Source organism: Rhinopithecus roxellana, chromosome 6 (genome assembly GCF_007565055.1).
Source record: "Rhinopithecus roxellana isolate Shanxi Qingling chromosome 6, ASM756505v1, whole genome shotgun sequence".
Classification (NCBI taxonomy): Eukaryota; Metazoa; Chordata; class Mammalia; order Primates; family Cercopithecidae; genus Rhinopithecus; species Rhinopithecus roxellana.
The window spans coordinates 112,363,713-112,378,861 of NC_044554.1; the positions used below are offsets into that span (position 1 = coordinate 112,363,713).

At 47.6% G+C, this 15,149-nt stretch overlaps 1 protein-coding gene across 11 annotated transcripts in view; it reads left to right on the forward strand.

Moving 5' to 3' along the window:
- DPP6 (dipeptidyl peptidase like 6) overlaps window positions 1-15,149 on the forward strand; it is a 1,166,688-nt gene that overhangs the window by 849,526 nt on the left and 302,013 nt on the right. The window contains exons 6-7 of one of the 11 annotated variants that reach the window (XM_030933149.1): window positions 5,695-5,735; window positions 6,402-7,326. The exons of 9 other annotated variants lie outside the window; for them this stretch is intronic. In XM_030933149.1, the coding sequence (XP_030789009.1) occupies window positions 5,695-5,735; window positions 6,402-6,744 (384 nt within the window). In that variant the 3' untranslated portion in view covers window positions 6,745-7,326. Of the gene's footprint in view, window positions 1-5,211; window positions 5,447-5,694; window positions 5,736-6,401; window positions 7,327-15,149 lie in introns of those variants that run through there. One more of the 11 variants, XM_030933150.1, reaches the window with a different exon arrangement.

A 15,149-nucleotide genomic window follows, 5' to 3' on the forward strand; every position in this document is an offset into this window, starting at 1 on the left:
CCCAGAGACAGCTTTAGGCCACCTGTCCTGGGCTGCCCTTGGCATAACTGGGAGTAGATCCCGGGTGCCTACTGCAGCCCCCTTTTCCTCAAGGGCAGCTGCCCCCTCGGTGCCCTGCTCACTGTGAGCAAATACATCTTTAAAACATATTCTGCTACTTCCCAAAGGGACCAGCCACCACCTGCACTCCTCGTCCTGGCAGAAACAGTCCGAGTGCCTGCTTTGGGAATCAAAGGTTTCATTGAGTGCAGGTGTAGTGATCCCTGGCAAAATCCTGGAAACAGAAAGTTCAGCTGAAGGGGTGTTTCTGGAGATGAGGAAATGTGCTGGTTAACCGTGTGCATGTCCAGATGATAATTAGTTATTTACAACATTTCTGTGAACAAAGAAAACACAGGGACATAAATAATTTAGTTTCCAAGAATCTTGTGATGGGCTCCATTTATCTGACCCATTGGGTTTCTAGAGAGGACAGAATGCTGCTTTGGTTCTCCTCCATGGACAGCGGAACTAGTGAACGGGAAGCTGGGATGGCCGAGCTGAGTGGACAGAGGAGGCAAGAACCCCTCACCTCGCCAGCTTCCCACAGAGTCCCTTCCTCCTCCTCCTGTTTCCTAAGCTTCTCAGCTGGGCTTCAGATGTCAAGGTTTCCTGGCTCCTGTAACTTCACCTTCTCATCTCAGCCGCCACCGGAACGTAAGCATTTCAGGTTGCTCAGGTCTCTTCCATCACAAAACAAAGCAAAGACAAAAAAGTTCTCCCTCTCTCAACCCATACCCATGTCCTCCTCTGGTTCTTCACAGTCAAATGTCTAAAGAAAGAAGTGGCTGGACTCACCTCTCTGTCCCCTCCCCACTCACTCTTCCGTGTGTCTCCCACAGAGGGGAATGAGTGCTCAGTGCTCAGCCACCCAGCCCCTGGGGCACGGTATGAGTGTCTTCCCCAAGTTACACATTAGGAGACTGGCTTTGGGAGATTGCATGGTTTCTGCAGTGCCAGGGATGGGGGGCTGTGGTTCCAGGTACTCCTCTCTGCAAGCACCTGCTCTTGACGGGGGCTCTGCTGCCCCGAGCCTGCTGTCAACTGTACTTGGCCCCCACCACGCAGCCAAACTCTCACCCACCTTACCAGCAGTCTTCTCGCTCTGGAATTCACTCGTGCCTGTTTTAGGCTGCCTGGGCTGCCAAAGCAAAATACCACAGACCGGGCAGCTTCAACAACAGACGTGTGTATCCCAGAGTTCTGGAGACTGCAAGTCCAAGTCAAGGTGCCAGCAGGTTGGTTTCTGGGGAGGGCTCATCTCCTGTGTCATTTTGGGTGGACACAAACATTCGGTCCATATGCCACCCTCCTCAGACCTCCTGTGGCTTGGCCTGTGGCAGAATTTGAGGCCGCTCACCCCTCCCTGTTCCTCAGTCCTTGGTTCCACAGTCCCTGGCTGCCCTCTGGCTGCCTCCTGGCCAGTTAGGAGCTCCTCGGGTGCTCAGACTTGACTGGATTTCCCAGTCCCACCCAAGGTCATCTTCTCTTCTCATGCACACTCTCCCTGGGCAACTTAACCTACCACGGCAACTACTGCATCAGCTGCTGCCACCCAAAACGCGATACACTGAGTGGCAGCAGAAGCCTCCCCGGGAAGCCTGTTAGAAACGCTGACTCGGGACCCAGCCCACACCCTGATCAATCAGAAGCCTCGTATCAAGGAGATCTGCATATGATTCATGTGTACGCTGCTGAGACACATTAATCTCAACAACAAGAGGCTCCCGCATCACATCTCTGTTCCAGACCTCTGACTCGGGTGTCAGACCTGTGTCTGTCTCCAGGGAGCGCAGAAGGCCCTCAGACACAGTGTGTGCAACTGATCTCATTCACTTCATCCCACATTGGCTCCATGTCCTGCCTGTGACATCAGCGCTTTAGGAAAAACACCATTGTCCCCTCCTCACCAGGACTCTGGCCAGAGGCCTTGTGTCTCCCCATCCCAGGCAGCATCACCATCCTCCTGCCTTTGGGATATGCGCCTTCCACTTCCCCATCGCCACTGCCCAGTTCAACCCACCTTGTCTGTTGCCTAAAAAACCACATCTGCCTCCAGGGCCTCTTTGCCTCAGCCTCCCTGCCCCCCATGTCTTCAATCTGCTCTGGCCACACTGCCTTCAGGGTGACCTTTCTCAGTGCCAATCAGGTAACTCATTCCCAATCTGCACCTCTTCCCTTCCCCCTTGCCATCCCACCTCCTCCTTCCCTCTCACCTCTGGCCCTTTGCAGGTGCTGTTCCCTCTGCTGGGAGCACCTGCCTCCTCCACTGACCTCACAGTTCTCCCATGCCCTTCCAGCCTCTTCAGCAGCAGGCCTTGGACTCCACAGGAGTGGGCTCCCATCCCTGTGCACACCCACGGGTCCCACAACATTTTCGACAGTTTTCCAGTTTCCTGCTTGTGAGTGCCCCCACTCCAAGGGACTTTGAGATGCTTGAAGGTGGCCTGGGACACAGCTGATCCACAATAGAACCTCGGGAAATATCCAATCCATTGCAAGATGGACCGTCCCTCATCCGCATGTGGTTTCAGGGCCACTCCCAGGCTGTGAGTGTTTCTGTGAAAGCAGTGTTTGCCACATCACTCAGGATGCCCATCCTGGCAATGAGCAGCTGCAGCTTCCAGGATTTTACCTTCTTAAATGCACTTCTGTTAAGCTGTGCATGTAAGAGGTCTGTTCTGTTGAAATATTTTCCATAGCCTTTCATACTAAGGAGGCCTTTAATGTTATAAATATTTAAACATGCTTTGCAGCCGATCGCTACAATTACTCAGCTCAGAAAGCACGAACAAAGCCTGCCTCTAGTGGACGATCCTGTGCTATTCATCAGTCTCTCTTAAATGTCTTCCTGATTTCAATTTAAAAGCGTATCTTTATAGAACATATAAAATTTAACTTTTTCTTTTTAAAAATATGTATAGCTACTTTTTGTTGTGCAGTTTTATGAGCTTTAAGACCTGGATAGACTTATGTAACCATCATCACAAACTGGGATACGGAACAGCCCCATCACCCCAAAAAATTCCTCCGGCTCTGCTTCCTTCAGGGCAAACCTTCCCTCCACCCCTACCTCCTGCCAGCCACAGACCTGTCTTCAGTCACTGTAGTTTGGCCTTTTCTAGAAGGTCATATAAATGCCATCAAGCAGTATATAAAGACTAGCTTCAAAGTGGAGAAAACTTTAGGCCTCTACGGCATTTTAATGCCCGCAGTCTTAGTCTTTAGGGTAATTTTGCTCTAAGAATGTTTTGCTGTTTTGGTGAAATGTGTAACAATAGGATAGACTTTGGAAGATGTGCTTACTGAATTCTTACCCTCAATGTCAAAAACCCAACAGACTTTCATGACTGCATCCCTTCTGTACAGGATCAAAGTGTCCACCCTCAGAAAGTCTGATGAGACAGAAGAATGACTCGCGAGGATCAAGAAAGACAGGCTGAGTGAGCGGTGTCCTGGCCTGAAGCCTGTGAGCACTGCAGTTGTCCTCGGCACCCCTGGGGACTGGTTACCAGACCCCCCCCCCCCCATGGGTACCAAACTCCACAGATGCTCAAGCGCCTTGGGTAAAATAGTGTAGTATTTCCCTATAACCTACACACATCCTTCCGTGTACTTGAAATCATATCTAGGTTACTTGTAGTATCAAATACAATGCAAATGCTATGTAAAAATTTGTTCTACTGCATTGCTTAGGAAATAATGACAAGAAAAAAATCTGTACATGTTCAGTACAGATGCACCCATCCTTTTCTTTCCAAATCTTTTTGATCCTCGATTGGTTGAACTCATGAATGTGGATCCCACAATACTGAAGGCCGACCGTAATTCGGAAGGAGGGGTCTTTGGGGCGGGAGCCTACAGGAAGCTGGAGGCAGGGCACTGGGGACTCAAAAGTGAAAATGTCAGTCTGAGCATGGGAGAAAAGAGAGGAAGGCAGGGGAAGGCACTCCAGATGAAAGAACCCCTAAGTGCAGGCCGGAGGTGGGATGGCACAGTGAGGGCAGGAGAGGGAGGATAGATGGTCCACCTGTAGCAGACAGTATGTGCAGTGGAGGGCAAGCAGGCAGGCCAAGGTGGGGCTGAAGTGTTTCGGGTTGACCCTTGGTGCCACCATCTTGGAGGGAGCTGAATGGTTCCAGGGTAGAGGCCGATGCCAGGTGACCAGGCGAGGTGCCTTGTTGAGACCAGGCACAGTGGCTCATGCCCGTAATCCCAGTGCTTTGGAACGCTGAGGCAGGAGGATCATTTGACCTTAAAAAGAAAAATTGTTCTGTTGAACTTATTGCCTTCAGACAGAGGAGCTTTTCCAGGATAGCCGTTTCCTACCTGCTGGCCTCAGCTCCCATCGCCTGTCCTTATGCCCGTAAACACGCTTGTCCAGTCTCACAGTTAACAGGAGCTGCGGGTTATGGTTTTGGCCCCATAGATAGAGGGAGAAATTTGCTGGAGGACCTGTGGGAGTCTTTGGCTGTCTTGCAAGAGGGACACAGAGTTGGCCCTTCTCTTCCCCACTGCCCTTGCCTTCATGAAGCTGTGCTGCCCAGGCTGTCAGGGCAGGACACGGAGCCCAGCCCCTGAGGGCACCATCCATGTGCTGCTCTCGATCCCTGTTCTCTAGATTTGCGAAATCAGAAAAATTAGCTCAATTTGTCTAAGCAGCTGCCCATCATGTTTTCCCTTACTTGCCACTAAATGAGTCCTGAGTGGCTTTGCTCGTGCTGTTTCCTCCACCTGGATCTCCTTCTCTACCTTGTCCAGCATTTCACTGTAGATCCAGCTGGTGATCTCTTCCATCCAGAAATTTAACTTCAGTCTGAGTGAGCGCTTCCCCAGATACCCCAGGTATCAAACGCAATCATTGCTTACAGGGCTGTGTGCCTTGTCACGGAGCTGTGAGTCCCTCACGAGCAGGAACTGCTCCTTACTTCTCTTTGCACCTGGAAGGTCATAAATAATCAGCGAATACTTGTTGAATAAATGAAAGAACAAATGAATTCCGTAGAAACAAGCAAGGGAAAAATGGGATATGATTCCATCAATTCTTGCCAAGTCACAGGCTTTCTTCCTTCACAAAAGGACATGCAGGAGAGTTGAGGATCTTGAGTCTGACAAGCAGAGAGGTGCTTCTTGTTGTATTTATTATCAAAGCTTCGCCATTAATCCCTGCAGGGTCACTGAGCACACGGCAGCTCTGCAGTTAGTCCTGCTGCACTTAGGTGGACTCTGACCAGAGGTCAAAGGCTATCAGCTCACTCCTTTTGTCTGACCAATACCTTGGGTGGCTGCTTTAATCCCAACTTGAGCTAAATTGGATGATCTGCCTGGAGACTTAGAACGTTATTCCTCCCCCCGCCATTCCCACTGTCTTTGCCTTGACCCCGACTCTTCTTTCCTCTTGCGAGGACCAGTGCTGCCGCTTCCTGCCTATCCTTCCCTCCTGTGCATCCCACACAGCCTGCAGCTAAGAATGGTTCTGAGCAAGACACTGCTTCATGCAAAATATTGTACCTCTGCTTAAAGACCCAGTGTGAACTTTGCCCATTGATTTTTGTTTCTCGATCTCCAACTTCCTATGCCCCAAAATAGTATCCTAGGACAATAGAAATGGAATTGACCTTTCTAAGATGATTCTGCCCATTTCCCACTTTATAGAGGAGGAAAGTGAAATCCAGGAAGTTGATGTCGCCTCATTCAAAATCCTTTCCTTACTCCTTATACGAAAATTAATTCAAAATGGATTAGAGACTTAAATGTTAGACCTAATACCATAAAAACCTTAGAAGAAAACCTAGGTAATACCATTCAGGACATAGGCATGGGCAAGGACTTCATGTCTAAAACACCAAAAGCAACGGCAACAAAAGCCAAAATTGACAAATGGGATCTAATTAAACTAAAGAGCTTCTGCACAGCAAAAGAAACTACCAACAGAGTGAACAGGCAACCTACAGAATGGGAGAAAATTTTTGCAATCTACTCATCTGACAAAGGGCTAATATCCAGAACCTACAAAGAACTCAAACAAATTTACAAGAAAAAAACAACCCCATCAAAAAGTGGGCAAAGGATATGAACAGACATTTCTCAAAAGAAGACATTCATACAGCCAACAGACACATGAAAAAATGCTCATCATAAGGGGAACATCACACACTGGGGCCTATCATGGGGAGGGGGGAGGGGGGAGGGATTGCATTGGGAGTTATACCTGATGTAAATGACGAGTTGATGGGTGCTGACAAGTTGATGGGTGCAGCACACCAACATGGCACAAGTATACATATGTAACAAACCTGCACATTATGCACATGTACCCTAGAACTTGAAGTATAATAATAATTTTTAAAAAAGATGAAAAAAAAATCATGTGACTCATTAGCAGTAAGTCAAGCCTGTAGCCCAGCTTGTCACCAGGGCTGTTTTCTTCATTACATCACCGTGTCTCTTCCTCTTCACTGCCTGCATGACTGTGTCTTGGCAGTCGATGGATACAGCACAACATTGCCAGCTTGCCGTGTACAAGGAGGATCTGTTTCAGATATTCCATGGAGACACTGGCTGGAGGATTGCTGCAGAGCCCCAGGAGGCAGGACTGCCAACGGCACTGGGCTTCGTAGCCATGCACCTGCAGCCCTCAGGCAGCACTGTCCATTGTCATACGAGTGTGCAGGTGTCAGGCATCGCATTTGTTCACCCCGGTGATAATGCACAGCAGCTATAGGCAGATCTCGGGCCAGAGAGCCACTGAGTGAGCCTTGCAACCTCTGCTGGCAGCACGGGCTTGTTCCTTCAACACTGGTGGGGAGAGACACACTGTCATCAGGCCCAAGAAATACTGCCCTCCCCATCCTGTCCCTGGTCACTGGGTGCCCGCAGAGTGTCCCAGAGGAGGGAGGGAGGGACCCTGGTTCAAATGGCCTGTTCTCAGACATGCAGCAATGGACCCTTGTGAATACTTACCTGAGAATCATGGGAAGGAGACTGTTTCTCCTGGATTCCCTCCAGATTCCTCTGAGTGACAATGTGATGTCAGTCAACTGTGTCTTCTTCACAATATCATATACACTTGAGGTCTCCAGGAGCCTCCAATTGCATTATTTTTCTGGCTCTTACAGTGACAAGTAAACCTTATCCTGGGTTCCTCATTACTGAGACTTTTCTTGCCTGTTTTGTTAGCTTATGATTTCTTCTAGGACTTCCTCCAACAGATTACACTTAACTGTCTACCTCCGCCTCAGGAAGTTTTAAAAATGTTCAGCTAAATAAAAGAGGTTGATTTTCCCTGGAAACTAAATACCCATCAGCCTCACTGAATTAATAATTTATGTATTTTTAAAAATGAAGTTTTATTAATTAAATCAAAATTTCATTGTAATTTTAAAATAATCTTGTGGTCTTTCTCCATGTGTCTGAAGCCAGTAATCACCCTTATTGTCCTGTGAATTCTGATGTTGCAGTGACCTGCTAGCTTGGTGGATAAACATTTTCTCTACTAAGGAGCAGGAGGCTTATTAAACTGTGATAGATTAGACTATTCTTTCAAGATCATTGATCAGTGGAAAAACAGAATCTGGATGCTAAAAACTGTGCCCATGTGAATGAATTTACCCCTGTCTTTCCTTGAGCTGTCCCCTGAGTGTTTGTTCCTAGGTTTGTTGGCTGCATTTGCTTAATTTTTATCTTGTGATTTCATTAAGAGGTGTAGTTGAGTGGGTATACTTACAGCTTCTGTTCTTGTCTGAAATATCATTTAGAAACCTGATCACACCCTGCACAAGTATGCTTGTGAGGCATACTGATTGAATACCATTTGAGCAGGTGCCTCCGAACGCTGCCCTCCTCAACCTTGCTCAGCGTGAATGTTCGCTTTTTCATGTGCTGATTTTAACGTAATCTTTGGTTCACAGTAACAGAGAATTTTGTTTGAAAAAACGCAGGGATTGAAGGGATATTGACAAGTACCTCGTCACCATCTATCGCTCCATCTGAGGAGCAAGTGTTCCTTCCTCTCATAACTTTGTCCTGGTGACACTGAATTCATCCTTGTAGACCACTTTCTTCCCAGGCTGGGCAGTTCTGGCTTTTGCAAAGTTCCTCATCAGCTAATTTAAGTCTACTTCTTAAAAATTCCCCTCCATCTCATTCCACCTTTTATGCAGCAGTGTCCACTGCACTTTCTGCAATGATGGAAATGGTCTGCAGCTGCGCTGGCACTACCCACATGTGGCTCTTGAGCATGGAGAATGTGGCTGGTCTAACAAAGGAACTCAATTTGTAGTTTTCTTTGATTGTAATCAACTTAAAAGTACATAGGCCATATGTAGCTAGTGGCTACTCTATTGGGCAGTACAGTTCCAAAGCAATGCTGAGTACTTAACGACCTTCAGATATTTGCAGACAGCTCTCCTATCCACATCTTGAATCTTCTTTGGCCCAGCTGACCGAGTGTTTCAGATCATGCCTCCAGAGTCCTTCCTGTCTCCAGACTTCGTAACAGCGTGGTCATCCTTCATTCACCTCGTTAGATATCTGAAGTAAGGATAGAAGTAATCGACTGAGTAAATTAGTGAATGAATATGTGATTTTAATTCTTCACATAAACCTCATCCTGGCTAATCCTCTTGTCTTCTTTATAAGCTGAGGTTTTTGATTTTATGATCATGGGTGGGAAGAGAGTATACAGAGGATAGGACCAAGCAAGGTCATGTTTTCTTTAGTAACCACATCCCCATCTGTTTCCCAGTTGGGAAAAATGCAAACCTTTTTGCTCTCAGGTACCACTGGTTAATTACAATAAGATGTACAAAGCAAGGCAGACGACCCTGCAGTGATAGCAGGGATGGCCACCTGTTTGGCAGAATGGCCCAGGGGAGCCTCTCTAGTCATTCCAATTCCAAGAAAGCACCTGGAGGTAGAGATGATGCGAAACCAACCTGTAAATCGAAACCTATTTTTTATTATTCAAAAATTACAACCTGGTCTTCTTCTGAAACTTTTTTATGCTTTTACATATCCTACAACCTTACACATAATTTCTAGTGTCTTTTTAGAACCTCTCAGTATTGTAGCATTGAATGTATTCTCAGCAGTGGGTATGGTCCGTGTTATGTGTGCATTTGAAGTTGAAGAGCTAAGCTTAAAAAATATGCCTTTGTTTACTAATAAGGTAGATACTATTTTGTTGTTGTTGTTGTTTGATATGGAGTTTAGCTCTTGTTGCCCAGGCTGGAGTGCAATGGCAGGATCTCGGCTCACCACAACCTCTGCCTCCCGGGTTCAAGCAATTCTCCTGCCTCAGCCTCCCAAGTAGCTGGGATTGCAGACATGTGCCACCACACCTGGCTGATTTTGTATGTTTAGTAGAGACAGGGTTTCTCCATGTTGGTCAGGCTGGTCTCGAACTCCCGACCCCCGGTGATCCGCCCACCTCTGCCTCCCAAAGTGCTGAAATTACAGGCATGAGCCACCGTGCCCAGCCGATACTATTTTTTACTCAAACCAAAAAATACATTCTGCGAGTAAGTGATTATTGACTATCTACTGTATCTCAGCCCATAACGATGGCCTTGACAAGGAACGAGATGGCCACAGTCAGTGTCACCCACTGGATGAGAGTGATGAGTGTGGTGAACCAAGAAGTGTGGCCATGGCACTGTTCTGGGATACAGCCGTGAGGGAAGCAAGCTTAGACTAGGGAGCAAAATCAACCTACGATGAGTTGTGCCTTCCTTTAAGCATCTTGGCATTTGCTGTTGGCATTGAGGTTATAGACCGGTGGTGCAAAGATGAGGCCACAAGGGCCATCGGAGAAGTGGGAGGAGAGCCCAGTGGCTAGAAACTGGAAGGACAGCCACACATTTCCCCCTCTGCTTCTTTAATTCACCCACGACGTATGCCCATGGTGAGTTCTTAAATTGCAGGCTTTTGGTACCGGAAACGAGCTCTTGCTAGAGATTGGAGACGGAGTCAAATCATGGGTCTAGCCCTAATGATGGCAACTGATGGTGAGGATGAGAGTTGTGACGGTGCTGGCAGTCATGAGGAGGATGAGGATGATGAAGAAAAAAACAGCAATAACAAGGACAATGATGAAAACCTGCTAATTATGGTGCTGATGCCAGGGATAATTATGGTAGTCATAATGATCATGATCCGAGGAGGACTTACTGTCATTATTTCTCAGTGGCTTCTCTTTGGGAAGAGAGTGAGATAATTAAAGTCTGGAAGGAGACAAGAACAGGGGGCGTGCAGCTCCTCAGATCCAAGGGTCCCGCCCAGCTGCACGCTGGGAGTGAAACTATCAAGATTAAGGGCTATGCTGTTTCAGCAGCATTTCCACTGTCTAAATATAAGCAGCCTCAGGCCCTGATCCAGCAGAGGAGACCACAGCTGCCAAATGCATCCCCAGCTGCAGGCCCTGGCTGGGTTTCTTTAGGGGAAAAGGCCGTCCCGCCATGGACAGGTTCCAAAAGGCATGAGCCTGAGAATAGAATTTGAGGTTCAAGGAATGCTAGAGTATGCCTCTGTGTTCAGGGTCACAGAGTCAGTCTGAAGGGAGCAGGATGAGGACATGGGTGCCCTGCCTGAAGGGCCTGTGCTGTCTGCTGGTACAGACAACGGCCTGGTGAGATTGTAGAACAGTGGTGGCTACTGCAGTGGTGCCACCTGCATAGGAAGACGGAAATCTAGTGGGGATGGGCAGGGGCCAGGCTCCCCGTGCTCTTGCAGGCACCCAGCTCCGGTGGCCCCTTAGTCCCAGCTACAGATGGACTTTGAGATCTGATGACAGGATCTTCTGTTATACCACCTCTGGATCAACGGCGCCATCATCAGTGCCCCAGCTAACCAGCAGGTATGGGCCAGATAAGGCTTGACTGGTCCACATGTCCATTCTAGCTTAAGACACTGCCTGTCTTGACTCAGGGAAAGAAGGAAATGGAAGAAGAAGAAGAAAGAAGATGCATTTAAAACATATTGCCAAACTAATGCTGTGAACACATGAAATGTCAGCCTTTTGATTCCCTCCTGATCCTTGCCAGCACGCATCCGTTTATCCAGGCTGACTTACTCAGCCCTGAACATGCACCAGGTGCTCTCGCAGGCACAAGGAATACTGTGGTGGACAGAACTGTGGAAGCCCCTGCACTCGTGAATCTTACGTCCTGCTGGAAAGACCGCCCATAAATAAATGTGTTTATCACGTGTCAGGCAGGACACGTGCTCTACAGGAAAGTGATGTAAGGTAAAGGACAGGGAGCAAAGGGGAGTGTCTGGGGGAGGATGGCAGGGATGGCCTTTCAAGGAAGTCGCGTGGAAACAGTGGCCCAACAGATACAGGACAAGGTCCTGTGATCCGAGGAGGGGTCTCAGGGTGGAGGGACAGCGAGCAGGCCAGCATGGCCACAGGGCATGATGTCCAGGATGAACAAATGGAGTGATGTTTGAACAGTTTGAACATGTCATCTGGGAAAACTGCACACAGGGGCAGGCTCACAGCCACTTTTTCCCCAGCTGATCTTGCTTCCTCTGTTACCAAACCACCCTCAATACAGCATGGCAAACTGAGCAACAGAGGGAGGACACAACTAATACCCCATTTGGCAGGCTGACTGAAGGCTGTTGAAGAAAGAGCAGACACACCTGGTAATCCTTGCAGGCGTCTCCCAGGCTGCAGGCCGGAGCCATCGTGGGACAAGCAGGAGGCTGGGATGGAGCTGGGATGGGAAGGAGCACAGGCCATCAGCTTTCCTAGCCCCGTGTTAATTGTGTAATATCATCACAGCAGAATAGGATGCCCTGTGAGGGCACCTCACAGGTGTTACAGATACTGCACATTCATCAGCATTGCCCTACCAATGGCCGTATTTACATCAGGCATAAATGCAGTTTACTGCACTCCGTGAGAATCAGAAATTAATAGCTCCGGTCCAGCTAGATTCTGATTTCCTTGGCAGGAGGAAGGCAGAACAGCACACATCTTGACTGGATAACCATGCATTTTGCATAGTTAATCATTCTAAGGGCAGGAAAGCTACCTTCCTAGGATCACAGAGAGCTGACTTTCTCTTCTATGAATCTTTGAAAAACCAGACAGATGGGATTTTACCTTAAGAGTGAGATTTGTGCTCATACTCTGTGCTGCTCAACTTATGAACTGGTCTCACTTAGATGTTGGACTATTGATTATCAGCTCTGGCAAGCTCTTTATTCAGAATCTTAGGACATGCACATTAAAAAAAACAAGTCCTACGTCCTCTCTTTGACTTGGTTGTCACCAATGTGTGTCGAAATAGGATGAAAAAATGCATCCCGTGTTCAGAAGAATGGGCTTCAGCCTCAGAGCCCCAGTCCTTCCGCCAGCTCTGGGGCAGGGGGAGCTCCTGGCTGCTACCTGAGCAGTCAGTCCGGAGAACCTGCGCCCTTTCATATGCGTGGCTCTGTTCTAGGCACTGCGGGGAGCTCAAACAGAAACAGAGCAAACCTCCTGCTGTTCAGAGACCGAAGTCATACTCCCAAATAATCAAGCTAGTGAACTGGATGGCATTTGCACAGCGAGATCATGTACTGCAATTATAGATTGTCGCCATAAAGCTTTTGAGAGCAATTTAATAGTTAATAACATCCTAATTATATGATATGAGTAATCTGTGCTCTGAAAGCAGCCTACATATAGGCAGAAGAACCACGAGGAGCTCTCAAAGAAAATATGCCATATATTCAGGCACCTGGGGTGCGATTTTAGAAATCGTGACCTTCCAAGGCAATTGATTTTGGTTGTTCTTTAAAGGATCACTCTAGGAGTCTGGTTATTCTTATGGGTTCCCTGGTCTAGATGACCCTCATGGAGGATCTGCTCATCTTGCATTATTAGAAAGGGCAGCTAAGTGGATTATGGATGAAAATTTTCATGTTGTAAAAACACACCACCAGAAGTCAACCATTCTTATTATGCCCATGTTTAATGCTATTTCCAAAACTGTACAACCCAGCTCATGGGTGGAGGGGTTGGGGGGCCTATATTCCTTGCTAGACTCAAGCTCCTTGAAGGTAGGGAATATGTCTTACTCATTACTGTATCCTCAGTTTTTTGCCCCATTGTGCAAGCTAAATAAGCAATGAATGAATCATTGAATCAATGATGAATAAAAGGAAGTTAGTTAAATTCCCCTTAGATAACAATAATTGTCCTTCTCACCCCAGGCCACCTACAGCCAGATACCATTTGGATTATTGAATTCCTATGGTGTTCATTGCCGCTCCAATTCTTTGCCATCTAATCATATCCACTCTTGCATTTCTATTTAACTTCTTAATATACACACCTGATTCCCACCTTTAAGGATCCTGAAGGAACACAATGCCTTATCTTGCTTCCCCTCTGCCCTTGGCACACACCACCAAACAATCAAGGGCAAGTTTCAGACTGTTGCAGTTGGATGAAATGGTTCTGTGGCTTTCAAACGGAATTCTAGATCAGACCTAGACCAGACCCAGACCCTGCCTGGACGTCAGCCCTTCACTGTCTCTAGAGAGGCTGTGTGAACAGAGACACAATGCCCATCAGCCCTTCCCTGTCTCTAGAGAGGCTGTGTACGGAGACACGATGCCCGGCAGCCCTTCCCTGTCTCTAGAGAGGCTGTCTGAATGGAGACAAGATGCCCAGCGGATCATTCTGACCCAGCTCCTAGACCCAGGCCAGGGGCCAGCGTGTGTGTGTAAGGGGATTTGTATTTTGATGGACTTCGTGGGTTTTTTAAACCCCAATTGTATCATTATTTTTTTTCTGGCATTGAAGTTAAGATTTGCATTCAATGGTGATGGATTGTAAAATTGCCCTGCCACGTGGAGTGGTCCTAAACCTCAGGTGGGTGAAGGCTGTTGAGATCCTGTGTCTGTGCTCACGTTGGCTGCTTTGCTTTCCTCTCCTGCCTGACACGTCCTCTCCGTCTTCCCCTTTTCCGTTGCCATCTTCCTGCCCTTGTCTCCTGCCAACTTCTTCCTTTTCTGCATTCAGCCTTAACCCTTTCTTCCCCTTATGCTTCCTTTCTGGGACTCCCAAACCCAACTGTGCTTTAGAGAAAGAGTCCTGGACTCAACGCCAGGGAAATGCGTGCCCACGTTCCTGCCTTGCTGCCTTCTAGTCTGACCTTGAGAAGGTGATGAGCTCTTGGGCTTCTGTTTTGCCATCTCTCAAGTGAGTCAGTTAGACCATGGATGAAAGACCGCCCATCCTAGGATCATACACTGGGTAAGATTTGCATCAATGTGAGTCATCCCACTGGTGCTGGTTCCAGATTTCCTTTCTCCACCGTGAGCTGAGTTAAAAACTCTCTATTAGGAGGCATTTCACATACCATAGTCGAGGAGATGGGAAATAACAGTTCCACTCATTTGCCAAGTAGAAAAGTCCTTGCCTTCTCGGTTCATTCAGCAGAGGGAAAAGTAAGGCAGGCAGAGGCAGGAATGGTCTTTATTTGCAAAGGAGGCTGTGCCTCACTGTTCTTTAACAGGATGCCTAATGAGTTAGAATTTGAGTAGCGTGGCTGGGTGCAGTGGCTCATGCCTGTAATCCTAGCACTTTGGGAGGCCAAGGCGGGCAAATCACAAGATCAGGAGTTCGAAACCAGCCTGGCCAACATGGTGAAACCCTGTCTCTACTAAAAATACAAAAAAATTAGCTAGGCATGGTGGCAGGCACCTATAGTCCCAGCTACTCGGGAGGCTGAGGCAGAAGAATCACTTGAACCCGGGAGACAAAGGTTGCAGTGAGCCAAGATGCACTCATGCCTGGGCAACAGAGTGAGACGCCATCTCAAAAAATAAAAATAATAATAATAATAGGTTATGCCTCATAGGTTCTGACATCCAGTGGGATTTGCACCTTGGCACATTTTTCTTTGTACATAAAAACCCTTATCTAATGTTTAGAACAGTGCAGGGCTTAACTTTTTCCGGGATTAGGTATTCATTTTAGTCATGAAAAAGAAAAGGGCATTTGACCCAAATTACAAACACTATTGAAGTAAAACTGCCTATTTTTTCCTTCATGCTTTCATTGAAAACCGCAGTCACTGTCCCCTGCTGGATGAGTGTGGAGCTGAGGGCTC